Here is a 27,319-nt window from a genome sequence, read left to right on the forward strand (position 1 = left end):
TCAAATGCTGAGTATAGGGACAGCATGTAGTAAATCTTAATAAAGGTTAGCCCTTATTTATTACTGTTTACCAGATAATTTTAATGGAGCATGGTAGTCCATTCTAAGGAGAACTAGGGCTTACTTAACCAATGCCGTACTGCTGGACAGAAAGATTTGTATGTAAACCTAACTCAGATGATATGAATTAGCTAAAGAAGAAAAATAAAACAGGAAAAAAACAAAACCCAAATGTAGGAAATGTGCCAAATCAACACATTTTTTTAGTTGAGACTCTCTTTCTTTCTGCCACCCTGGATGCTGAATCATACACATGAAAAGTCTGTCCACTTACCATCTACACTTAAGGTTTGGGGACCTCTTGGGAATTCCCTGGAGGTCCAATGGTTAGGACTCCGTGCTTCCACTGCAGGGGGCACGGGTTCCATCTGTGGTCGGGGAACTAGGATGCCATATGCCGCACAGCCAAAAAAAAAAAAAAAAGGTTTGGGGACCTCTGGGTCTTGCTTAGCAAGTCAGTCTATGGCCTGATACAGGCTGAGAAGGGTCTGGAAAAGTCTTAGGCTGGAATGAGGTTCTGCAGCGGCATAACTGAGGGAGACTTGGGGGCCTCAAATTCTTCGTGAGTGCAAAGGAAACTTCAGGTGAAATGTTTCTTGGAACTCCTTCTGGCTCTGTTATTCATTTGTTCCTTGAGTACTAACCAGCTCCCAGACTGTGCTCCCATGCTCTGAAGAGACATCCCTGCTTCCAAGATCTGAAATGGTCCTCTGAGTCACTTGTCCATTCCCTGAGGCACAGACCCAGATCTGTTTTAGGTTGAGGTCCCGTTTAGGGGAAAAGGGATTATCTTCAGATACTGGGAATATTAGGAGAATGTTGGCAGAGCGTTTTGGAAGATGGCAGAGAGGGAGTGTTTCCCATGGGATGTGGCTGAGAATGTGGGCTCAAAGTACAACACTCCAGCATGCCACTCCTTTTGGCCGACTTCCTCTTGGGCATTCTCCATTCAAGGGGGCCTCAGAGTGTATAGTCTTCGGCAAAAGATACTCTGTTAGGCTAACCTCCAGTTGGCCCAGCTATCAAAAGGGCTGCTAGTTCTTTATTCTAATAGAATGAATACATGTGTGAAGTACTTTGGAATCAGTGAATGAAATACCCAGGAAGAAAAGCATGGCATATTTACTTTTGATGATTTTATAGAGGCTGTGGTGGTGCTATAATGCAGAAATGGACTACCTTGAGTCATTATCCAAACTGGAGCACAGAAGAATGTGGTGTATTTTTAATGGAATGACAGATAAGATTACTTGTTTCTATTAGAAAGAAGGGTAGATTAGGTCAGTCTTGTCCTTATAGCTTCCTGTGCACCAAATTAACCCCTGTTTAGTTTAAAAAACAAACACATTCCAAGGAGGTGAGGAACAGAAAAACCCCCAAATGAAGTTAACTTGAGTTTACCTGGGAGGTGACATGATGTGGCAGAAAGAGCCTGAGCTTAGGAATCAGGTAGATCTGGCTTCCCATCACAGCCGTGTGACCTTGGGTAAGTCACTTGCCTCCTCTGGGCCTCAGTCTTCTCCACCACAAAATGGGCGTAATCACAAATCCCTAAACAACTAGCAAAGTCCTTGACATGCCATAGGTGCTCCATGAATGTGAATGCTTTCCTTCTACCTCCAGCTTGACTAGCAACTCCGAGTTCCCAGGACCTTCCTCCAAACATGCAAGAAATGTTTTCTTGTGGTCAATGGCGAAGGCAAAGGATGAAGAGTTAAAAAGAAAACAAACAAATAAACCATACTTCTTAAACTCACAATCTAAGAAATTGTTCCTCCTCATGCAATTTCTTTTTTTATATATACAAATTTATTTATTTATTTATTTTTGGCTGCATTGGGTCTTTGTTGCTGTGATCGGGCTTTGTCTAGTTGGGGCTACTCTTCGTTGCTGTGAAACAGCTTCTCATTGCAGTGGCTTCTCTTGTTGCGGAGCACAGGCTCTAGGCATGCAGGCTTCAGTAGTTCTGGCACACGGGCATAGTTGCTCCGCAGCATGTGGGATCTTCCCGGATCAAGGCTCGAACCCGTGTCCCCTGCATTAGCAGGCGGATTCTTAACCACTGTGCCACCAGGGAAGTCCCTCCTCAGGCAGTTTCTATTCCAAGTTTTATGTGTCCAATCTGGGAACACTGTCAAAGCAAATGTTAAAATTGTTTACCAAAGGACAGGTAGTTAAATATCACGTACAGCTGAGAATTTTGTTATCGCAAACCTAAAATAATTTTTCTCAAACCTTTCTTTATAAAGGAAGACATTGGATGGATGTATTCAGATATGTCCTCAGGTGGTCAGAGGATTTTTTTCTTTCAGTTCATTTTGTAGATCCACTGTCTGGTCAGACCTCTGTAGTGATTTTTTTTTTTTTTAAGCAAAGTGCCATGCATTCTAATTAAGGAAATAATAAATGAAAATGTTTGTTTCCCTATACCTATGAGTTATTTGTCAGTTGCTAGATAGATTACTGGCTCACTATTGCTGGAGCCCAGGTAGACTCCACCATTCACAGAGAAAACCAATCTACCTGACTTCCTTAATCAGTGCAAACATTTGGCCGTGCAGTTGTATCAGTTTTTTCACAGGCAGTGTTGATTGTATATCAGAACAAGAAAATGAAAATAAAAAAACTCTAAACCTAGAAGAGGTCATGTGCTTCCAAATGCAAATTGAGATCCAAACATTAAACAATAGGGATCTCAATCCTTTTACAAAGGCACAAATTGCAAATCAGACTCCCATGCCAGAGTGGCTTTACCTAAGTCTTCAATGCAAAGAATCTCTTAGGATCCCAGAGCCTCCCCTTTTTCTACAAGCTTTGGCACCTGGCACCAAAGCAGCCTATGAAGTCAGTTATGCTGCCTAGCCATAAAGTTAATTGCGCTTAAAGCAAAATCAGGTTGTTCCCCCGGTCTAGATATGCAATCTCCAATCTATAGAAACCCAAGTTACCTGGGTTTGCAGGTTAAGCTCCATTTTACTCGAATCATTCATTTCAACAGAAGTTTGTGATATCTTGTCAAATAAGGCTAAATCCTTCACGCTGAACCTGAATAACGCGTTTTAACATGCTTTGACATGCGCCTGATAAACAAGTTGGAGGTATCTAAAATAATAAGCAAACAAGAAAACCGAAGGGAAAGAAATGGCTCATGTGGTTGTAGGCAATGTGGTTGAGTCTCTCAAAGAACTCTCCAATCACTTTTCCAAGAGAGGTAAACAAGTTTTACTGAGTTAGCATGCTGATTTCCATTTAACTTACACTTTATACCCTTAGCAGAGCAATTGCATTAGGAAAAAAATATCTGTAAACAGGCATATTTATATATTCTTATTCATTTTCAGTTCCATCACTCTTGGCACTGTTGCTGTTAAGGTAGGTGTTGAACAGATTATATATGTTTGAATGAAGTTGCATGGAAATAGCAGAACAAAGCCAGAATTATATTTTTACATTTTTTCCTATGTTTTCCCTAGAGGGGCACCGTGGTAAGTGAATAGTCCTTGTTTCAGCTGGTAACACAATACTATAATAGAAGCACAATAGAGATCAATGAAACACAGTTTTGGACATCGGAGCACAACATCACATTGAATTTAGAACTTTCCTTTTAAAACCATCCTTTTGCTTGTGTCTTAAAAAGAATCTGTGTTAGCCTCTAATGTTCCCTTGGGTTCTCAGGATAGAGCCATCAGCCGGTTGGCTTGTTAAGCGAGACCTAGGCCCTGGCTGGTATTCAGATCCCCACCTGATGTGACCTTGGGCAAGTCCAGTCTTTTATCCCGGCCTCAGTTTTCTCCTTGAGTTAAAAGGTCTTGAAGACCCTTTCCTGCTCAGACAGCCTGTATAATTTTATAGCTTTCAGTTCCTGCAGTCTGTTGCTCATTCCTCTGTGAGGCGGTAACAATGCCTCAGAGGCAGGGGCATTTGTCAATTCCATGCACTGTTTTCTAGAGTCAGTTTTCTAGAACAGTTTAGACATGTTCAGAAGTCAGAAAATTACTGTCATCCAAGCAGCAAGGAGAGTCTCAAGCTTGAAGAGCAGCAGACTTGAAGAAGAATAGGTGACCCTTCCTCATTCGGGCAGACTAGCCCACCCAGGATCCTAGAATGGAAAGTGCCTTCTTTAAGCTTTTAAAGTGTGTTTTTTACAAAAAAAAAAAAAAAAAAAAAAACTTCATAGTTTGTCATATGTTCACAATACACTTATATTTTTGCCCTTGAAAGGAGGCACAATGGGTTTTCCAAAGGGAAGAATAAAATATTTTCTTTTCCCAAATTCTGGCTTCCTGAAGGCCATGCCCAGTTGTCCCCTAACTGCTTCCAGTGGGTCACCTGACACCCATCTGCCTCCCCTAATACACATCAACCCCCGCCCATATGAACAAAATTCTTTCCAGAATCAACGCCGAAAATCACCTGGCAAGGAGGAGTCCCCTAAGAAGAAATGCCAAGATTTGGGCTAAATAATCAATAAATGATTAGTTGTATTCAATTAAATCCAGTAACTGTGGGTATTCAAGGGCAAAGAAGAGAAGCTCCCCAGTACCCTTCAGGAGCTCGTGTCTGTTGGGGGAGCCAAACCCATAAAGTCTTTTTTTTTTTAATTCTTATTGAAATATAGTTGATTTACAATGTTGTGTTAGTTTCAGGTATACAGCAAAGTGATTCAGTTATATATATATATATGTGTTTGTATGTGTGATATATATACATGTGTATATATTCTTTTTTAGATCCTTTTCCATTATAGGTTATTACAAGATATAGATATAGCTCCCTGTGCTATAGAGTGGGTCCTTGTTGCTTATCTACTTTATATATAATGGTGTGCATAAAATCTTGTAGTCTATATAGATATGATTTAAAATTTTTTATTTATTTATTTTTGGCTGCCTTGGGTCTTTGTTGCTGCACGTGGGCTTTCTCCAGTTGCGGTGAGCGGGGGATACTGTTCGTTGCAGTATGCGGGCTTCTCATTGCAGTGGCTTCTCTTGCTGCGGAGCACGGGCTCTAGGCGCGCGGGCTTCAGTAGTTGTGGCGCACGGGCTTAGTTGCTCCGCGGCATGTGGTATCTTCCCGGACCAGGGCTGGAACCCACGTCCCCTGCATTGGCAGGCGGATTCTTAACCACTGCACCACCAGGGAAGTCCAGGATATGATTTTAACGAAAAATCTAGATTGAGGGGGTGGGAGGGCTTATTAAGAACTCGCTATGAAGGATATATAAGTGCTTGTCAGGGGAATATGGATCTTACCAGAAGCAGCAGAGACCAACATCTGCCAGCAAAGGCTCAAAGGCTGGAGCAGGCATAGTGCGTTGGGGGGTCCAGAGTAGTTTTGCATGGCTGGTACACTTAAGGTGTGATTGGGTACTTAAGGAGATGGTACTGGACAGACAGCTGGGGGCCACAATTTAACTCTTTATCCAGTACACCTTAGGGACCTTGGGAAGGTAATGAGTAGGGGAGGGGCTTGACCAGATCTGTTTGACCGGGAGAGCTGTGTGCTGGGACAGAAACAGGTGCTTTTCTTCCACCTCAAACTAAAAGTATAGATCATATTCATGGCATAGTGACCAGCTCAGAAAACTTCTGCAGGAAACGTCCCCATCTTGTCTACCTTGACAAAGGAAATAGCACCTTAATTGGGAGACAGAAAGTCTGGGGCTTTTAACTCCTAAACAGGTTTACTGGAAGAACCTGGATGTTAGTAAATCCTTCTGACTTGGGGTGTATCCATTTGCCTGTAGCCCTACTTGCCCAGCAGACTGAGGACAAAAGCATTAGAAGAGAAATGCTTTGAGTATGTCAGCAAGAATGGGAAAAAAAACAAAACACTAATCTGTGAGGGGAACCTCGGTTTCCTCGTCCATAAAATGGGGATGAGAGAGGGAAATCCCACCCCTACCTTTTGTTGTGAGGCTTAATTGAGGTAATGGAGTGTGTAAATGCTTCATAGACCTCACAGAGTTGTGCAGAATTAAGGGGTGACTGTAAACCAGCAAAAAGTGACCCGATCAGCAAAGAGGTATTCTTGTCTTTACTGAAAAAATCCCTTCCATGCGTCATGTCTAAGAGACTCTGCTTGTGGTTTGCATCAACTCACATATCTCCTTGGCTTTCAGCAGGTGTATCTAAGAGTTCCTTCAATTTCCCTGTAAAGTTATTTATCCATTGTAGCTTTTAAGAGGGTGTGCAGGGTAACGTGCCTGAGTGCACTGGCTTTGTTTCATGATGATCTGACCACCATTCGGTAGTGTGTTATTTGGTGCCAGTTAGTACAGATTCAAATATTATAGGTGAGATAGGTGTTGTAACCCCACTCAACCTCCTGGCCTCAGATACCTTGGACTGGACGTGGTTGACTGTTTGCCCTAATTGATTTTAGAGAATTGTCAAATCTCCACCTGCGGCTTCATCTATCCGTCTATTTATCTATCTCTCCATAAAGAGCTACTTCTCGTTTCTTATTCTGTTTAGATGATAACATGTAACATAGACATGAAAAGAAACGCAAAAGGGTAGCAAATGGCCCTCATACTCTGGGATATCATTATAATTATTGTGTTGTATCAATGAAAATTGTTCTAGGAGGTATACTCAGATGTCAAAGGGATTCTGGAAGTGTGATTTATTTCCTGTCGTTGCTATTAAATTAGATTTATATTTATTTCCTCCTTTTCCTTTAAGAACAAGTGGCACAGGACATTTGGGAAGACGGGTTGCAACATGCTGACTCATTTAGGGTGTTGAGAAGAAGTGATATTATAGCACTGGCGTCGTGGAAAACAATTAAAAAGATAGGCTCCCTACGTTCATATTTCCAGAGAAGCAATTTGACTGAGATTCCTACCCCATGCACTTCCTCCCCCTCAACTAAGTCAGCTGGCTATGGTAGCCTAGAGACCAGCCTGAAAGATTTTCTGTGTTTATGCTAACATTTTAGCAGTTGGTTTCCTTTGTGTTTAGACTGTGACCAGGGCATTGAACCCCTAGGTACTTCAGAAGGATTTAAGAATTTGTTAGTTTTTTAGGAGATGGTGAGAAATTTACTCAAAATTTACTTTTTTGTTTAAGGTAAAGCCTTCCAAAGGGTGTCTTGTTCTCAACTGTCATTTTAGTTTCACTTAATGTGAAAAAAAACCACAAAACTTTATACAGCATTCTGATTGCAACTGTATTCTCTGCATTTTCACAGGTAGAACACTCCGTGCTATATTCCACAGCATTCATTATGTAGAGAGTTCTTGGTGGTTTTGTATGAAATATTATTGACTGAGTGCTCTGCATGTGGACAGTGAATGATAGTTTCATAAACAACCTTTAGGAAGTACATAGCTTCAGCTTATCGCTATAAAAACATGTCACTGTACAATAGCGTGTAAAAGGTGCTAAGAAAAGACGAGGAAATAAAATACATGAAAGGTGGGCTTCCCTGGTGGCGCAGTGGTTGAGAGTCCGCCTGCTGATGCAGGGGACACGGGTTCGTGCCCCGGTCCGGGAAGATCCCACATGCCGCAGAGCGGCTGGGCCCACGAGCCATGGCTGCTGAGCCTGCGCGTCCGGAGCCTGTGCTCCGCAACGGAAGAGGCCACAACAATGAGAGGCCCACGTACTGAAAAAAAAAAAAAAAAAAAAAAAAAAAAAAAAAAAAAACATGAAAGGTTAATATATAATAACAAATAAAGTGACAAAATAAAATATACACAAAAAAGGTTTGTGTAGGTCTAGGATGGTGTCTATGCGTTTTATAAGAGAGGGAGAAGGGTGAAGGTGGGGAGAAAGAGAGAGAATAAGGACTACAAATTCTTATTGCGCTGAATGGAGCTTCAGAAGCCAGAACGTATCATAGAACAGGTGGCTACATAGGCTGCTAAATTTAGATATCCCCATAGATCAAAGTACAGCGGGTACCACCACGGGCTTGTTTTAGTATTTTCCCTGCAGACTTGCTTCCATAGCATAAGGACTGACTTACCTGGACTTTCTTATATGTAAAGAAATTATATGTAAAAATCGTGAATCTCCAAATATGAAATAACATTGCTTATTTCTAAAAACGAACAGTTTTTGAAAGGAAGAGGATTAATCCCCACCAATCCTACTTGAGACGGTGACGGTTCCTGTTTTGTTTTAACAAACCCAAACAAGACGGTAGGAGTCAAACAGGTTCTCAGGTTGAAAGACTATTTTGCTGGAAAAGGCATTTTGTTGGAAAAGAGAGACTGAAGGTCTGTTGATGTGTAGGAAACGCTATTGTTAATCCTGTGTGTGTGTGCGCACAAGTTAAAATCTAGGACATATAAAATTAAACATCATGAGAAAAATGTAACAAGCAGGCGTCTCAATTATTAGGTACTCTTTATTATACACTGTAAACGGCTCTGTAATGCAGTAATAACAGTACACCTAGGAGCTCAGAACTGATAGGTACTAAAGTAAATAATTTAGCTATTCGTGCATCTTGAATAGTTTTGTCCTGTTACATTTTTGGAAAATCTTCCTCATTTTAGATACTGAAGCTTTCTTATTCAGGTTAGAAAAAGGTAATGCAAGTGATGTTTCCCTATGACATCAGAAAAATTTGAAAACATTTAAAAATGTCTTGATATTTTATGAATGACGTTTCTTCTACCTGAGATGATAGGCACTTAGTGAATATGAAAATGGTAGAACTTTTTGACAAACACTTTCCATACACAAACTATGTGCCGGAAACCTCTGTATAAGAGAAAGGTGGATTCCAAGAGCAGGAACCACAATTTAATACAAAAATAATGTATTAGAATGTAGGCTTTTTGTTTAAATAGCTTTAATTGCGCTTTTTAAAATAAATAGCTTTTAATTGCGCCAGTACTCTTTTTAAAACGTTTCTCCATTTAAAATAGACACTTACTTGAGAATATTTGGAAACTAGAAAATTTAATCTGAGAAAACCAGTATTAATATTTTGGTGTTTCCTTCCAGTCTTTTCTCTTAATTTTCGATTGCTTCTCTCTCTCCTTCAGTGCACACACACATTTGAACTTATACGATTGGAATCATACTGTTTATAGTCTTATATCCTGCTTTTTCCACTTAACATACCATGAGCATTTTTCATGTCATTAAATATGCTTTGAATATGCTCTTGGCCACATAAAATTCCATCCTATTGATGCACCTGTTTTCTTTTAAGCTAAGACACATGCCATGTTTTCCAGTCATGCTGGATTCTTAAAAGCCAAGGAAAATACTTTATGTTGATCCACCATGAGCCTCTTATGAATTTCTGTTTTTCATTCCATTTATAAAATGTACCCACAGTGCAAACACACCTCTGAACACTAGGTATAATGGATAGGTAATAAGCAGTCTAAAGAAAATGTCAGTCAGCTTCTGTCTGCTTGACAATGTTAATTAGTCACCCACATTACCATTACAAATATAGTGTCAACAAGTGTCACAAATGCTTTTTCCATTTTGTGACAGCCACAAATGAACTTCAGATTCTTGGGTATCCACCGCAAAGTTTTAAGCCTTAATAATTTTAGAAATATGCTACCAACTTACAAAAACACCATTTAAAATCTACTTGAATTTACTTTACACTTGGTTTTGTGACTGAGTCATTTTTGCCTCTTTAGTTTCAGTCAGCTGAAACAATGGGGCTGGCTTATCTTCAGAGGACTGACGAAGTTTTAAAAATCTGTCAAGAAACTTTGGTTCTGCCCTCTTTGGGGGCTATAACTAAAAGTAATGTATCTGTTACACAAAGCATAAGTGAATCCTTTAATCCTCAGGAGGGCACTGTGGAACCATGTTCTTTGGGGTTTTCCACTGTGGGGAGGTTCTTTTGTTACATAAATTGTTCTGAGTGCAAGGGCAGGCCTCGAAAGAGAGATTTTTATATTTTCATTTAATTTTAAAGACAAACCATAAAGATCTTTTAAAATGTGAATGTGTATAACTACCCTTATATTAAACTGAGCAAACTGAAGAATTATTGAGCCGTTTCTACCTGGAAGTTCACAGGTAGGGAAACTGCTTTCATGCACTTTTTAAAGTACATTTGAAAGAGGAACCTGAACCAGGTAAGGTTTAGTCTTTAAAAAGTCTTGTTTTAATCTGTTGAGATAAAGTTGGCTTTTTGGTGTGCTTTTCACATGCCTACCCAGTGGGTTTAAACTGCAATTTCTGTTATGTGCTTTTCAAGGGGAAAAACAAAAACCAAAAACAGTGTTCAGATAAAATATTATAGGTTTATTTAAAACTTAATTCTCACCTTGAGTATGCAAAATACAAACTCCACAAAATGTTCATTTTTTTCTTTGTAGTTTACAAATATACAAAATAGAAGTTTGCTTAAATTTATATTACATATTTATTAAGGCAAGGAACTATATAGAAAAAAACATTTGTTCTGCTTAAGGCATACTTGGGAATAAACCATTGTACAAATTATTGCACATCTGAAACCACAGTGCATAACAGACTGTCTGCATAAAAAGGTTAAAGTAAACCAGGTGTATTTACCTGACTTAGGTCATAAATGTAGATCGGAAGACAAAAATAGATTTTCCTTGTCAAAGTATGCAGCAGTTTGAGAACTTTGGCCTCATTTGGTACCTTTAGAACCAAGACTCACCAAGCACCATCGTTTAGGCTATTAAAACACATTTTCTGTACCTGAATTTCTTCCTCTTCTTCTAAGATCGTAATAATGGCTTTTAGAAGGCAAAGAGAATACAAGGTGATCTTTATGCTTATATTGCATCAAAACAATTCAAGGGATTCTGGTCTTCCCCTCCCCCCCCAACTCACGGATCTAATTTATACCCTGATATCCACAACTTCCAGTCACCCCCTTGGCGTTTTGTAAGTCCAGGAATATATATTCAAGTTGGATTTAGAATTGGAATGATAGAAGATCCAGTCACAGACCCCATCTGTTCTTTGTCATTTGGTTTCCTCATGTCTCCTGATTATCCATTCACAAGTTGACTTGTTGGGAACTTGACCATGATTGTAGTGCTTTCCAGCTGGGTTCTTCCCCTCACCGGGAAGACAGTGTGAAAAGTAAAAAATACTGAATGCTTGTCTGGCAGTGTGGGTCATATCCACTGTTTGGGGATTTAAAAGTGCCTCTTCATGTGTAAGGCGAGGTGGTCCGACCTCGAAAATGCCCGGTCGCACTTCTGGCACTGGAAGGGGCGGTGCCCGGTGTGTTTGCGGTAGTGCCTGGTGAGTTCATCTGAGCGGGCGAACTTCCACCCACAGCCGTCCCAGTCACAGTGGTAAGGTTTCTCACCTGGAAAAGGAAAATAAAGCCACTGGAAGCGATTGTGAAAGAATTAAGAACTGGCCATAGAGGCCAAACATTCAACCAACTCCCCAAGCACCCCATTCCGAAAGGATCCAGGGTCTTTATACCTCTTAAGGCCAGATTAAATTTTAGATCGTAAAGCAGGAATATAGGGATTTTTTGCTCTCTCTTTTTTTTTTTTAGGGGAAGTTAGATAGCTTATCACAGAGAACAAAGACCACTTAAACCTATACTTCTGTTGGACTAACGTTTTCATTCTTTTGAGCTAAGATATCGCTGTGGAGGAAGTGAATTTAGAAATTATGGCTGCTAGTGCCTCTCCTGGTCCAAATCAGTAATATCCTATCCCACTATAACTGGTTCTAAAAAGTGACAGGAGGCTACTTTTCCTGTACCGACATTATTCATGACTGCTGTGCCTTAGTGACCTTATATACCTACTTACATCCACAAACAAATTCTCTGCGGTGACAATCTTAAACCAGAATCTCAGCAAGCCTAACCATTAAGTCCTTGGGATTTAAATAAAACCTAATTGTTAAGACTAGAAAGGGGGAGGGGTGAGACTGGGAAAGGAAAAAAAGCCAATAAAAATAGCCTAGAAAACAAAAAACTGATTTAAGAAAATACCATGCTTTTGCACTGCAAAGTATAATTTCATTTCTTTTTCTTCTTTTTTTTTTTTTTTTTCCTGCCAAGTATAATTTCTTGATTACAAGGGCAATGGTTTGCTCAAGCTAGAAGAGGCCCACATGCAGCCTGGAATCTCCCTGCCTTTCAAAGGCCTAACAGAACTGCATTTTCATGCACTGATACCATCCGCCCAGCAAAAGGCTCCGAAGCAAAATAGTAGGCGCCGGTTTGCTTTCTCTCCTGTGATCCAGGAGATGGAGGAGATAGACTGCGCCCCACATCCCAAGGGAGGCCCTGAGGAGTGTCCGTAGTCAGCCGATGAGGCTGGACACCAGCCCCCCTCCTTTCCGCGGCTTCTGGTCTCCTACCTGTGTGGGTTCGCAGGTGTGCCTTGAGATGAGAACTCTTTGTGTAAGTTTTGCCGCAGCCTGCGTAATCACATGTGTGTGTGGCCGTCCTTTTCCGGGGCCACGACCTTCTCCCCCTCTTTGGCTTGGGCTCCTCCGGCATGCAGGAACCGGGTGGCATGAGCTCTAGGGGTGAAGAAGGTGGGGTCAGCGTCATCCCGTGTGCCCTGCCGGGGCGGGGCTCCCCAGCCCCAACTATGAATCCCTGGGACTGACCTTGGTAATGGAGCGGTGGGACCTGCGGCTGCAACTGGTCGGGCAGGAAGGGAGGGTAGTTGGGCCCCGGGTGGGGATGGAAGCCCGGTGGTAGCGGCAGGGCAGGATGACAGTCCCTGCTGCTCAGCAGTTCCTCGGCACCCAGGGTCGGGGTAGTCCTGCTGGGGAGCTGCCGCCCCAAGGGAAAGTCGTGCGCAGGAGGCCGGTGGCCATTGCTGAGAGGGGGTCCAGTGCCTAAGTGGGCATCTAGGGACCGACCGACGGTACACGAAGAGACAGCCTCTTGCTTGATCTTGGGGCACATGCGCGGCGGCCCGCCGCTGTAGGGCGCCACCACCACCGGGTGGCTGCCGTCCGGGCTGCCTTTGCTAACACTGATGACCGACGGGCTGCCGTACTCGCTGCCAGGCGCACTCAGCGACGCCTTCAACACAAACTTGCCCATCAGCCCGCCACCTGGCGGCTGCGGCTGCTGTGGTGGAATGTACACTGGGTCCAATTCGGGCCGCAGGAGCTCGGCCACGAAGCCGCCGGAGGGGCTCACGTCGTTGATGTCCGCCAGGTTGAAGGGAGCTGTCGGAGGGGGTGCAGACTCCCGGCCGTAGAGGAGGCCGCCGCCCGTGCTGCCCGGCGCCACGCCCGGGTCGCCCCCGGCCCGGATTGGATAGCTGAAACTGCAGGTGGAGGGCGCACTGGCAGGACCGCTGCTCGACGGGGAGGACGAGGATGAGGCTGATGCCGACGAGGACACGGTGGCGGCCACTGACTCCTGATGGGACAGCGAGTTGGAGAGGATAAAGTCCAGGTCCAGGAGATCATTGAACTCCTCCGTCTCCCTCCGGGATAAGAGAGCCGGGTTGCTGCTGCCGCAAGCCGCGCCGACTCCGCCACTCTCCAGGTCGGTGGCCACGGTCGCCGCCGCCAGGTCGTAGGGGCGGCCGGGAAGCACCGGGGGAAGTCGCTTCATGTGGGAGAGCTCCTCCCGCCAGCGCTGCGGGAACAGGACGCGAGAGAGACCGTCAGTGCTGTCCCTAACTGCCACCCAATGTAGTGGTGGGCCCGCCGCGCCTACACCGCCTAGACACGGGGACTGGGCAGGCAGGAAGCGCCCGGGGACTACGGGTGCCAGCGCTGCAGTCATGGCCCACACCCGGGTCCGAGAAGAGGCGGTGCGTCGATATGGAGGATGTTATGCTGTGTCTGCCCGATTGCGTGTTAGCCAGCGCCGCGGTTCGCCAGCCTGGGTCCCTCCCCCGCCAGATCCTGGGGACGCTCCCGCCGCCCCGGAATTGGGACACCGAGGCTCTCTCGGTGCGCCCTCGCCAAGGGGACGCCTACGCGCCAAGCTCACTCTGGCCCAGCCAGCGTCTGGGTACACAGACACCTCCCGCCCTGCCGCTTGCACGCTCCGGGATATGTGCGGACCCGGTGTGCACCCCCGGCGGCTCCACAGCGTCGGGACCACACGCATGTACAGCTGAGACAAGGGCGCGGAAGCCATCCCGGGAAGGCTGCGGAGCCCGTGCGGTGGCTCTCGGTGACCCCAGGGCTCCGCCCGTCCCCACCCCACCCACAGAAGTCCACCGGAGGATCCCAAAGACCCGGAGCAACACTCACGTTATTCGGGGCACCTGCTGGACGCAGTGTCTTCTCCCTTCCCGCCGGGCCGGACGCGAACGTGGAGAAGGACGGGAGCAGTGCGTCGCTGACAGCCATGTCAGACTCGCCAGGTGGCTGCCTGCGGGCCGGGTGGGGAGCACACAGGGGCAGGAGTCAGGGGCCACTCTCGACTGCCACTCTGGCGCGTCCCACCGGCCCTCACCCCTCCCTGCGCCCCGCGCCGCACCTACCTCATTAATGTTGGGCCCCAGAAGATCCTCGGGAGTCTGAAGCAGTGGGGTACCCGAACCCCAAAGTCAACGAAGAGGGAAAAAAGGAACTTAGAAACGAAGCCAAAACCAAAAACCCCAAACTGCCCGAGATCCTTCTTCTTTGGATTAAATATAAAAGGGAGATGTCTTTTTAAAAAGTTCCTTTGTATACAAAAGTTCTTAGAAAAGTTGTAAACTCATAAAGATAGACAATCAGCAAGGCGAATAAAAGTAGGTCCGGTGGCCGGGTTGCGCTCTCTTCGACTCAGCAGCGTCCGCCACCGCTGTCGCGGTCGCCGCGGCTATCGCCGTGGGCGCTGGGGCTGTGGCCGGAGTAGCTGGCGGGCGGCGCCGCCAGGTGAGACTGGCCGCGGAGGCGCGGATCTGCGGACTGGGCGGCGGCGCGGGGCGCGGAGTCCGGGGGGCTGCGCGGGGCGCTCGCGGCCATGGGCGCTGGCCGCGGGCGGGTGGCTGGGTGGGGGGCCGGAGGGGCGGGGAGGGGCACTTGGCGGCTCCCGGTGCCGCCGCCGCCCGCCACCGCCTCTGCTCCCCGCGCGCCCGCAGCCGCGCTCGTTCTCTCGGGCCGGGGAACTGCCGGCGCCCGCCGGCGCGCTCCTTACTTATAACTTCTTGGCTCCCGCCCTCGCCCCCGCCTCCTACCCGCTGTGTGCAGGGGCCCGCCGCCAGGCCCCGCCCCCTCCCTTTCTTCTCTCCTCCCTCCCGCAGCCCCCAGCGCGTTGCCGTGGCAGCTAAATAAACAAACTCGGCGCACGTGGGGGCGGGGAGGAGGGAGGGACGCGGGCGGAGCCCAGCGGTCTGTGACGCCAGCCCGGCAGCTGGCAGGCAGGAGCCGCGCTGACGCCGGCGGCGGTGGCGGCAGCGGGCCCGGCGTGGGGCTCTGGGTACGGGGCGCGGGTCCGGTCGCCGCGAGACCAGGACGGTCGGTGTCGCCACGGGCGGCTTCTTGGGTTCGAAGTTCACGGTCGAGAAGGCCGGTAGGGGCGAAGGGGGACGGTAACGCGCCCCCCACCCCAGTCCCGGGACGCGCTTGTCGAGCTGTCTGCGCTCTAGAGAAGAGCGCGATTATCCGCGTGACTCCTTCAGCCCGGGTCCCTCTTATACGCACTCAGGACCGCGGCTCTAGGGCCCGAGCTCCAGTGCGGGCGTTTGGCCTTGCCTTGCACGGTTCTTCGCGGGCTCTTCTGCCGGATGGGGGTGGGGGAACAGAGAAGAGGCGGGTGCCCAGCGCTGCGTGGCTGGGACCGGGAGCCTGAGAAGGCCGGAGGAGGGGTGTTCCCCGCCTGGAAAGGGCGGAAAGAGGCCGGAATTGGAAATGGAGCTACAGTTTTGATATTTGAAGGAGCGAGCGAGGCAGTGAAAGGGCTCAGGAGTCACTTTGTGAGGTGGGGGAGAGGAGAAGGGCGTGAGGCGTGGGGACACCTTTCAAGCTGGAATCTCAAAGCACTTTGCAAGGCACGGAACTCTCCATTTTATGGATGAGAAAACTGAGTCAGAGAGAGGTGAAATGGCGAGGTAAAGGTCAAACGGCGACTCTCCCTTGGCTTAGGCTCTGAGCGGTCAAACCCACCGAAAGGGACTTAGCTGGAAAGTGTCCCCGTGCCAGAAAGTGGAACGGTGCGCTGGGACCCCGATTCCCGAAAAGGGCACACGGAGCTCGCGGCAGCCGTGCCTGCCCACAGGGCAGAGAAGAGGAAACGGCGGTCGTTATTTCAGTCTTCTAACTGCCTCCCCTCCCCCACTCCCCCTTAGTTTGTGATCAGTAATTTTCCAGCCGGGAAATGTTTTCGTCCTCATCTTCTCTGCGAACAGCGTTGTTTTTTTTTTTTTTTTTTAAACGTGAGTGTGGTGTTCGGTATCGCTTTCTAAACGTAGGCTTGCGAGGTGTTTTGTTTGGATTCAGGCGAGCACAGGGCTCCGCCCGCCTTTTCCACCGAGCCCCCTGGTCAGTAAACGCGGCCGGTCCCGTCCGGGTGTCCGCCCAGGAGAGAAAAGGTAGGAGGCGGGCCGGGAAAAGGATCGAAGCCCCTGCCCTGGGCAGTGTGTGCTCACCCTCATCGAGATCCAGTTACCTCGTACTTTAAGTCGTTGTCACCTTGTTTGTTTGAGTCCTGCGATCCTGGTACCTATTAGGTTTCCTCAGAATATTTGTTATCCTTGATTTTTCCACTCCTTGCCAACCACAGAAGCATTCTTGGAATGCATCGCTCCCCGAATGAATCCACTCGACCCTTTATGCCAAGGCCAGGAATCCCGCTCAGTCCGGAGAGTTGGAAGCCCTTGAGGATGACTTCCATCCTCCAGCCCGGCTTTGGCCAATGGCTGCGAGATCCTGCCGCTGGGGGAAGGGCATGCTTTGGCAGGAACCCCCCCCCCCACCCGCCCGAACCTCCTCCCGCGGCCTAGAAGGTTTCAACCCCACCCCATAGGAGCCAGCCAGTTACTTTAACTCTGAAAATACTGCCCTTTTCAAAAGGAGGAACCAAGAAAGAAAGATACCTGCTACTTCCTCCCGCTGTTCCTTTCATTGTGATGGCAGACATTTCTTGGGATACTAGGACTTGAGGATTGCATGGAGAAGTTACCCACTTTACCATCAAGGCCAAGGTTCCTAAACTGCATTGAACTTGGATAAGCCTTGATTGGCAGCCATCACCTTCATGATGTAAATGTTTGTCAGGACTTGGAATTTCCTATTTAGGTAGCCAGTGCATGAGGAGTTTTCTGCTTTTCTCCCATTTATCTAAGGCAGTAGCCCTTCCCCTTCGACAAAAGTAACCACCACAATGAAAAAACAATATTACACAGATGAATTGGAAAACCACTATTATTGTGTCATATAATCAAGAGAAGATTCTGACGCTCAATCAAAAAGACAACTTGTAGTTTCCAAACAGCTTTCTGGAGGAGGGAAGCCAGTGCCTCTTTGTGGCAGGCAACTTTCTGGTTATTCCTGATTGCATCATAAAGGGAAATCTGTAGATTTGCTCCACATTTCTAAAAGAGGTAAGGAACTTCAAGTTCACAAATCATCTCCTTTCAAGGCAGGTGCCCGGTGTGACATCAGGGTTATGACCCTCCCTCTCCTCCTCAGAACAGGTAGGTCCAGAAGAGTTAAATCCCTGCCCTGTATAATTTATAAACACGAGGCTGAGTATACATTTGATGACTAAATTACACTCTGAAATAATAATGGAAGACACCCTTTCAAGGAGAATTAAATACTTGTGACTTTATTTCAGCAAACTGATACTACAAGTTTTGTGGTATGGAAGTTGATTATATAATGTCCTTGGAGTTATAAAATAGATTTTTTTTTTTCCAGCACAAATTGCATTAGTTGGCAGAAGATGTGATGGAAACCATTTAGTGCCAAGGAGTTAATGTGGAGCCATGGTGGGGGGGTGTGATAGGTTGAAGAGACGACATAGTGTTTCAAGGGAAGGACTCCGCAGCCAGAATCGGACACTGGATCTGGGTACCTGGCAGCACGCTGGCCTGGTGTCTGTGCATAAAGGCCACAGAACTCAGGAAAAGCTGCTTTTTCAGAAGGTGAAAGCAAGAGATGCTTTTAAGTAACCATTGCTTTGAAATGAAATCCCTGCGGATAAATAACTGGGAGAGGGTCTTGCAACTTTCTCAAGGTGGCAAAGCTTTTCTTAGCCTCTGAGTGACTCCCATGTCCTGGTAAACTCTCAGCCTCTTTTCCACCTCAGTCCTGTGCAGAGGTTAAGAAAGTGGGCTGTAACACTAGATTTCCTGGGTTTGTGTTCTGGCTCTGCTGCTTTCTAGCTAGGCAAGTTCCTTGACCTCACTTTCCCTGTTTTCTCTTCTACAAAATGGGGATATTAATAGTATCTACTGCTTAAAATAATGAGGACTATAAATGGGATTATCCAAGTAAGGTGTTTAGTGCAGGACCTCCCTTTCAGCTCCCAGCTGTGTGCTCATTAATCCCCCTTAGGGTCAAGAACCTCAGTCCACTCAGACGCGTACCATCATTTTCCCCACCATATTTCATCACCCTTCCCCAGCTTCCCAAGCTAGAAACCTAGATGCCCCTCCGCTCCTGCCTCATTTTCTTTGACCTGGGCATCCAGGCATCCACAGAGTTCAACCACTTCTATTCCTAAATATCTCTGTTATCCTTCTCCTACGATCAAGTTGGGCTGTCTTGGTTCAAGCCCTCCTCATTTATCACTTCTAATTACTGCTGTAAGCCTCCCAACTGTTGTCCTCTTCTTCCACCTCCCCCATAGTCCCCCTGGAGGGACTTCCCTGGTGGTCCAGTGGTTAAGACTCCGTGCTTCCACTGCAGGGGGCTCGGGTTGGATCCCTGGTCAGGGAACTAAGGTATCCCATGTGCCGCGTGGCCAAAAAACAAAAATAAAAATTTTTAAAAATCGTAGTCGACCTGGAATCTCCCTGCCAGATCTAATCGAGTTTGTTCAGATCACCACCAGTTCCATTTCTGCCCAGCTGCCCTCCATCAGCTCCCCTTTGCCTAAAGGAGCAAAACCAAACTCTTTAGGCTGGTATACCAAACTCTTCCTACTCTGGCTCTAGACAGACTAACAGGATCATCTCCAGACTCTGATCCCACCCTCCCTCAACTTTAACTGGATGCTCTCTCAAGTCTCTGAATACACAATGTGCATTTTCCTCCTCTGTTTTCTCATCTGAAATGCCTTTTCTCCCCTCGGGCTCTCAGCGGCCTCAAACTCCTGAGCCTGTCTTAATAGTCCCTTGGTCTGTTAGTCCCTGTCTAGATTCCTCCTCTTTCCTCTGAGCTCTAATAAAGCCATGTGGCCACTCGCTCTATGCTACTTACCCAGCGGACTGCAATTATCTGCTTACTTGTTTGTGGCTGCTGTTCCACTGGGGCGTCTTTAGGACAAATGCCCAGCGAGTATACGTTGTAGCATGAAGGGGGCCAGCAAAGCTGCCTGGGTAAAAGGATTCATCTGGGAGCCCTGCCCTGAGCCCCGCCCTTATCTTGTCAGTAACTTCTGTCTCTGGTGGAGAGTTCACTGGCTCGTTCCTCTGCTTTCCAGTCCCTTCTCTTCTTCCACCCACTTCTCTTCTTTGAAAAATTCTATGAAGGAGACAGAAAATAAAGTCCTTCATAATTCCGTTCTCTCAAAACAGTTGGACAAAAAGCCAAGGAACAGCCCAGGCCAAGGCATTGTAATAAAACAAACTAGAAAACACAAACAAAAATAACCCAAAGCCAAACCAAAACCAGACAGAGAAAGTGTCCACTCTTTTCTGGAGCCAAATCCATTGCCTTTCAAAACCCAAACATTGGGTTTTGAAGTTTTTAGAGCAGAGAATGAATCGCAGACGTTAAAAAATCAGTTCTCAGAAATTTAATTAAAATCTTTTTCATGAACCTTTAGGTTTGATCACTTAAGCTACATTCTTAGCCCAAAAATGTGAGGCCCATTCATTCTTGAAGCTATTTAAAAAGAAATTCTACACCTAATGGGATTATCTTAAAGACTTGAACTATTCTGACAGCAATATGTTAAATTCGGGCTTTTCAGTGTCCTCAGCTTGTTCTGAGATGTTAAGAGGATACAAACAAACAAAAACCAAAATCTCTTTTTAGATTGTTTATTTTTAAATGTCTAAGTACAGCGTAATATCTTTTAAGAGTAAGATACATAGTAGTAATATTTATCTTAACAAATTACTAGGGTCTAACATTTACCATCTTTTATCAACTATGATTGTTTTCAAGGCCCCAAGAAGAATCCTGATACCATACGCTTTTGAAAAGAAATCTAGCTTTTAAAGTAAATGAATTGTCAAAGAAGGCAAATCAGCAGAGAAACCTGTTCCTGGAATTTTCTCCTTGACTTGGTTCACCAAATTTTCCTGGCCTGGTAAAGAATTTCCCCAGGGAAAATTAGCATTGAAAAGAGAAGCAAAACATTATTGTACTCTGGAAGATTCTATCTCCTTAATTTAAAAGCCTCCATGGGCTGCATGGCAATTGTATCTCAGTAAAACTGAAGGAAAATAAAGTTTCTGCACCTCATATTCTTAGACCAGTACAATGTTGCCCTTCTGAGGAAAACATGGTTCCCTGGTTTAAGTCAGAATGGAAGTCAAATTTTTGCACTATGGAAAGTGTAGGGATTCTGAGCATTTGAAAATGAGTGTTTCACACCCTGAGAAATGCAAACAAGAAACAAACAATTCTGTGTTTAATTTTCTTCCCAGTTTGTGGGCCAGACAAGAGGATAGGTTATTTTTGCCAATTTGACACTATGTACTCCAGGCCAAGGAAATGCTTTTTTAAAAAATAATAACAATGCATTTGATTATCCTGCGGTTCACTCTTTCTCACATTGTGTTTGTTAATCAATTTTAATATACTGGCTGGTGGGAAGAGTGCTGGGAGGATGGCCAGTGTCCGTGTTTAAAAAAAAAGGTCAGAATAAATTTCTGGCAGCCCTCAAATATCTCACATTGTGCTTGATGTATTTTTCAAAGTTGCTAGCTCAAATGTAGACACAGGCTTTTCTTCTATCAAGGGACGATCAGAAGCTTCTTGAAAGAGAAAGCCCTAGAATAGTTACCTAATCTTAGAGGAATTTCCAGCATCATAATAGAGATTCAACAAGGTAATCTATGCAGAGACTCCCTCGGTCTATGTTGTCAGTTACTGATGAATTTTTCGGATTGTTGCACTTACCCAACAAAGCTTTCAGAGTCAAGTGTTTATGGGAAACACTGAACTGTTGAATTTCAACGTTCTGTGTTTCATTCAGCAAACTCGGTCTTCCATTAAAATAGAGACTCTTTTGGGTTTCTTAAAAGGCAAGAGTATCTTTGGTCTGTGTGAGTGTGGATTAGAGTGTCATTATCTGAGTTTGATTCTTTGCCCCCTCTTGCCTCAACTCAGTGAAGGAGAGGTCTTGGCAGACAGAATTCATTGGCTTATGGGGGATGAAGGAAAAGTTTGGGATGAAAGTGCAGACACGCAGGGGGAGATGGCTGGGACGGCCACCCAAGAATTTGGATTCCAGGCCCTGTGCTGCCTCTTACTAGTTGGATGAACTTGGGCTTGTCATCTAGCTGCCCTCTACTTTCCTTGTCTGTGGAATGGGGCTATGAGTGTACCTGCCTCACGAAGTTGTTGTGAGCACTGAGACATTGGGTGTGAAAGGCACCATCAGTGTTACCTTCTGCACTCTAGCAATGAAACCTGACAGTTATCCCCATTTGATAAGTTTGAAATTGGTTCTGTTGTACCCAACACTGGGGGATGATGCAGTATCTTGGTTTGAAGACCAAAATGCTTTTTCCCAAAATTCTACCCACCCCCCTATACCGGATATCCCAGCATCACGGCAGATGCAACAACTAAGGACCAAGCTCACCTGAAACCTCACAAAGACACTGTTTTAAGTAGGGCCAGGTATAAATTAACTTGGGAATCACAGTTCTTGGATCCGTGCCATGACTTGCAAGGGCCTTTTTTGGGCTGTATCCGACCTAGAAAGCCAGTGACCTTGACCCTTCATAAGCCAGTCCAGATTTAGGTTGGACAGCGGGGAGTTTCAAAGTCAAATTCACCACTGGAGAGTTATATACTGGTAAACACTCTGGGCAAAGTTCTAAGCTTGTCTCTCCTGGGAGTGCTGGAAGGGTCTGCAGTGTTCTCCTGCAGGAATCAGAAGGAGCGGGGACATTCAAAGTAATAATTAACATCACGACTATCAGACACGGTACCAGATACTGCGCTGAGTACTTTCTGAGGTTGGCACTGCCACTGATGCGCTAGAATGCAGGCTTCAAGGGACAAGGGCCCTGGCTGACTTATTCTTATTCCAAAACGTAATGCAGTTTGCCGGCCCATAGTAGGTGCTCAATACGTATTTGTTTAGCAAGTGAACCCCATTTTACAGTTTAAAAAAAACTGACTAGCCCAGGGTTGTGTAGCTAAGTAAGTGAGGCAGCCAGTGTTCTTGGAGCCCACGTGGGGAAAGAGGCCTGTGGCATCACTTCTCCTTATTCGGCCTGACCTTTTGTCATCCTTGTTTGCTCCTGTCCTCAGCTGTGCCGGCTTCCCTCCAGAGTTCTTAGATCAGTTTCCTCAGTGAATAAAGCTCTAATCTTCTTCTCAAATTGGGGGAAAAGTAGTCATCAGGTAGCGGGGGAATCTTAGGGCTTGACTACTTGGATGGATGAATGGATGGATTAGTGGGTAGGTGGGTGGATGGATGGATAGATTAATGGATTTTCCAACAGCTACTTATATAGGCTTTCAATCAATAGTCCTGTTTCCATCCCCACATGCACCTTACTTTCTGAGTAACTTGGTGTCTCCACATCCTGAGCCTTCCGAGGGTCCTGCACCTTGGAATCAGTGTGCCTAGTTTTTCACTTCCTCTGATCTAAGTTTGTGTCTGTATGTCCATTGCTTCCCAGCTCCCATTCTCTTTGTCCTGGTAGGTTTTGCCTTTTCAATTCCTTTACTGTCATCTGAACGGGGCATCAGAAGGAGCATCACAAAACACTTTTGTTGAATACACTGTGTTTGTTAAAAAATCCTTTGCTCCTTTTATTTTTTAAAAGATTTTTTTTTTTTTTTTCTGATTTCAAAAATTAACGCTTGCAGGACTTCCCTGGTGGCGCAGTGGTTGAGAATCCGCCTGCCAATGCAGGGAACACGGATTCAAGCCCTGGTCCGGGAAGATCCCACATGCCGTGGAGCAACTAAGCCCATGAGCCACAACTACTGAACCTGAGCTCTAGAGCCCGCGAGCCACAACTACTGAGCCCGCACGCCACAACTACTGAAGCCCGTGTGCTTAGAGCCCATGCTCCGCAACAAAAGAAGCCACCGCAGTGAGAAGCCCGTGCACTGCAACAAAGTGTAGACCCTGCTTACCGCAACTAGAGAAAGCCCGCGTGCAGCAACGAAGACCCAATGCAGCCAAAAATAAATAAATAAATGTATAAAAAAATTAATGCTTGCTTACTTAAAAAATCAATCAATAAATGTGGTTCCAAGAAAAATGAACCCACATCCTGCTAATCCAGATATGACTATGATTAGCAGTTTGGTGTACAAATTTTCAGGATTTTTATGCATCTACAGAAATATTAAAATTTATTTTTTAAATACCAATTATCATTTGCACACAGCTTTGTAAATTTGCTTTTATTTTCTCTCAGCACTGTACCACAGACAGCTGTACATGTTAATGCATAGATATACCTTATTTTTTAAACACACCCTAGTAATTCCTAATAGTGGTATTTAATCAGTCTCCCTTCGATGGTCATGTAGATTGTTTCCAATTTTTCACTATTCCAGAACTTCCTTGTGCCCCCTTAGATGTATTCGCTTATTTCCTTAGGCTCAATTTATACAGATTGTTTTACTAGGTTAACATTATCGCCCGTTATCAAATTGCTCCTCAAAAAATTTACATTCCCATCAATTTACATTCCCATCAGCATTTCCATTCACATTAGCCAGGTGTGAAGGTATTACATGCTGCCCAGCGCTGAGTGTTAGCATCTTATTCTCTTGCTGCTCCTTTATGTATGTATGTATGTATATGTTTTTTTAATTTAATGTTTATTTTATACTGGAGTATAGTTGATTTACAATGTTGTGTTTCAGGTGTACAGCAAAGTGATCCAGCTATACATATACGTATATCCACTCTTTTTCAGATTCTTCTCCCATGTAGGTTATTACAGAGTACTGAGTAGAGTTCCCTGTGCTATACAGTAGGTCCTTGTTGGTTATCTAGTTTATATACAGTAGTGTGTATCTGTTAATCCCAAACTCCTAATTTATCCCTCCCCCCCACTTTCCCCTTTGGTAACCATAAGTTTGTTTTTGAAGTCTGTGAGTCTGTTTCTGTTTTGTAAATAAGTTCATTTGTTTTTATTTATTTTTAATTGAAGTACAGTTGATTTACAGTGTTGTGTCAGTTTCAGGTGTACAGCAAAGTGATTCAGTATTATATATATATATATTCTTCTTCAGATTCTTTTTCATTATAGGTTATTACAAAATATTGAGTATAGTTCCCTGCTACTCCTTTGAAATACTGGCGTCTCCATATATCAGCTTTGGGGCTAGTCAACCTTGTAGAGCAGTTTGTTTGGACCGCCTCCAGATTTTGCGGGTGTGGAAACGGGACAATGTTTGAATGTAATCAGAGGCTTCCACTTTGCACGTATGGAATCAGAGGCCTAGGGAGGAGAGGTGACTGCCCATGACACACACTGGCAGAGTTGGGACCATAGAACACGTGTCTTGGCTCCCAGTCAAGTCCCAGCCTCCCTCCCTGCATCAAACTGCACTGACAGGAGCCCCCATAACTTGCCCTTCCCTGAGCCCCTTTCCCTCCTGCAACCAGAAGCACGGACCTCAGGAGGGGAGGGAACCAACATTTTCAGTGCACCGTCTAAGCACTTCAACCTGCCTCAGGTACTTTGCCTGTGTGCGCCCTCAATAATCCTGTGATGTAGGTATCATTCACTCCATAATACAGAGGAGGAAATGGATGAACTGGAGATGAAGTTAATCAAATGAGTAATGTGTGCCCAGTCCTGAGGAGCTTTCGCACCGGGGACTAGGTTAGATCTGTCTTAGAGTGAATAAGGAGACAGTGTGTGCGCTGGTCTTAAAGGGAGGAGGGGTGGTATTAGCAAGCCCCATCTGCCCTGCCTGGATCAAGGAGATGTTTTCTGGGATGGCTGAGGACCTTCTGACACCTCTTCCCCTAATATACTTAATTCAGGCATAAGAGTAAAACCCAGCCGCGCAAGCACTTCTCAAGACATCATCTAGCTGGTTCAGGGTTGTGTTGCTTGGGGTTGAGCACAAGTGGAATCCAGTGCTTGCTGGCCAGGCCCCCGTACTGGAATGACTGAGCTGTCCAGCATGGCCTGTGTGTAAATGTCAAGTAAACACCAAATTGAGGTGCAGTCTAACTATTGTGCTGTGACTGTTTGCTTTAGATATAACAGTCGGCAGCAAGGAAGAAGGAGAGGGAAAAATATATGTCACTTTGCAAGGCAGGTCGTGAACGTCGTGAGCCCTCCCTTGCCAAGCTGGAATGTCACAGAGACCAACGTCAAATAAACACAGAGCTTGCGCTCCATGTTGCAAAAATAAGCATGTCCATTTGCTTGAAAAAAAGTTTTTCAGATGAGGGAACATTTTCCAGTCAATCACACTGCAGCAAAGTCATCCTGTTGAATTTGTGACTCACAGGCTCTCTGTGTCAATAGACAGAGAGCGAGCCCAGCGTTATGACTTCAGTGGGAGATGAAGCAGAAGCTGGGATAAGGCAAGGCTGGCTTTAAAGCAGGGCCCTAAGCTCTGACAATAAATAGCAGAGGAAAGTCTGACCACTCACAGGCTGGGTAATTGCATTTGTTGTTTCTTTTTCTTTATTTCTTGCGTCTAGAAAAGAACCAATTAAAAAATTTGTCGTACGGGTCTTCCCTGGCAGTCCAGTGGTTAAGACTCCACACTCCCGGTGCAGGGGGCATGGGTTCCATCCCTGGTTGGGGAACTAAGATCCCGCATGCCGCACAACGCAGCCGAAAAACAAAAATTTGCCTCACTTCATCTTTTCCTTGCATCTACAGTGATGAAGGACGTCATTGTAAGGGCTACTGATGGAGCATCCCGTGTTCTCCATGCTCTACGCAGATCATCTTCTGTCCTTGTAGCAATTCTGTTAGGTAGTTGGTGTTTGTGTTAGTTTACAGATAAGAAGATTGAAGCCCACAGAGGTCGGGCATCTTTGTAAGCTTCTGGCCAAGGATTCTAACACAATTCTTTCTGGCTTCAATTTCAGATTCTGTGCAATTTTTGGATATCCTCCCATTTTGCCATCCTGCCGTGAGCCAGACGCTAGCTTTGGCATTGCAGCTGCACCAGTAAGTAAAAAATGGTTCTTGCCCTCAAGGAGTTCCGGGACCAGTCAACGTATGTCGTCTGGTATTCCAGACCACTAGGACCTGATTAGTTTAGGTTGCCTGAAACCAGTAGATATTTAAGAAAAGATAGTACCAAGTACTGGCTCTGTCTGCACATCGGACTCTTCATCTGTCACGTGAAGGAGGGAGTGGAGCCAGTCCCTTGTGGCTCCAAAGTACCAGGATTAATCTGGATGGTTGGGTCCATTCTTGACTTTGGACGGCATCAGCCTAGATATTCTCAAGTAAGAAAGGGAAAAAGCAACAAATCTGCTAGCTCTCAAGGCTGAGACATTTCTTCTTCTTCACCCTCCCTGCAACTCTGCTGAAAACTGAGCTGGTAAAGTAGCTTTGATCCTTTTAGAAAATCTGTTGTCTGGCTAGACAAAAGCAATTTTTAGAGTGGCTTTGCCTTCCTTTTAGTAGGACACCAATTCTTCCTTCTTCTTTCTTTCTGTGGTCCCAGTGTCCTCCCAGTTCTGAGAAGCTGTCGGCACAGATAATATATTCCCTGGTTTCCTGAGTCCTCTTCAAAGTCTTTTTATTCTTGCTGGCAGGGAAAATTCTTGAAAGGACACGGTCAGTTCTCTTTTGCTGGAGTAGACTTTTGACACATTTATTTTGGCTCCCTGGTGTTTGTGAAGCCCTCATGGAGCCCCGTGAGTGAGAACGCTCCGTTTACCATTTTGAATTTCTCCCCTTCTAGTTGGCAAGCATCATGTTTCCGCTGTAATCTGTCTGAAAAACAAACAGAAGAGTTTACACTGGTCTGTGTCAACCATCTGCCTACTCAGTGATCTATACAACAATGTAGGTGCTAGAAGCCCGTGTGTGTGTGTGTGT

At 45.5% G+C, this 27,319-nt stretch overlaps 1 protein-coding gene across 2 annotated transcripts; it reads right to left on the reverse strand.

Moving 5' to 3' along the window:
* Positions 1–10,280: 10,280 nt before the first annotated feature.
* On the reverse strand, positions 10,281–15,073 carry KLF4 (KLF transcription factor 4). Of its 2 annotated transcripts, XM_065878537.1 has the most exons (5): positions 14,471–15,073; positions 14,238–14,358; positions 12,621–13,611; positions 12,366–12,530; positions 10,281–11,349 (listed from the first exon to the last, which is right to left on the reverse strand). In XM_065878537.1, exons 1-5 carry the CDS (start codon positions 14,473–14,475, stop codon positions 11,174–11,176), a joined length of 1,458 nt encoding a protein of 485 aa, XP_065734609.1. In that variant the 5' UTR covers positions 14,476–15,073; the 3' UTR covers positions 10,281–11,173. The 2 variants fall into 2 exon arrangements, with proteins under 2 accessions (XP_065734609.1, XP_065734610.1); XM_065878538.1 differs by lacking the exon at positions 14,471–15,073 and having other exon boundaries at positions 12,366–13,611; positions 14,238–14,354.
* Positions 15,074–27,319: the final 12,246 nt, after the last annotated feature.

Source organism: Phocoena phocoena, chromosome 6 (genome assembly GCF_963924675.1).
Source record: "Phocoena phocoena chromosome 6, mPhoPho1.1, whole genome shotgun sequence".
NCBI classification, from domain to species: Eukaryota; Metazoa; Chordata; class Mammalia; order Artiodactyla; family Phocoenidae; genus Phocoena; species Phocoena phocoena.

Bases quoted from the DNA above. Each gene is read 5' to 3' on its own strand.
- KLF4 (XM_065878538.1), bottom strand. From the start codon at position 14,336: ATGGCTGTCAGCGACGCACTGCTCCCGTCCTTCTCCACGTTCGCGTCC. The intron at 13,612-14,237 runs GTGAGTGTTGCT...CTGTTCCCGCAG, and splicing joins CAGCAGGTGCCCCGAATAAC to CGCTGGCGGGAGGAGCTCTC. The intron at 11,350-12,365 runs GTAGGAGACCAG...TTCCTTTTCCAG, and splicing joins ACACCTGCGAACCCACACAG to GTGAGAAACCTTACCACTGT.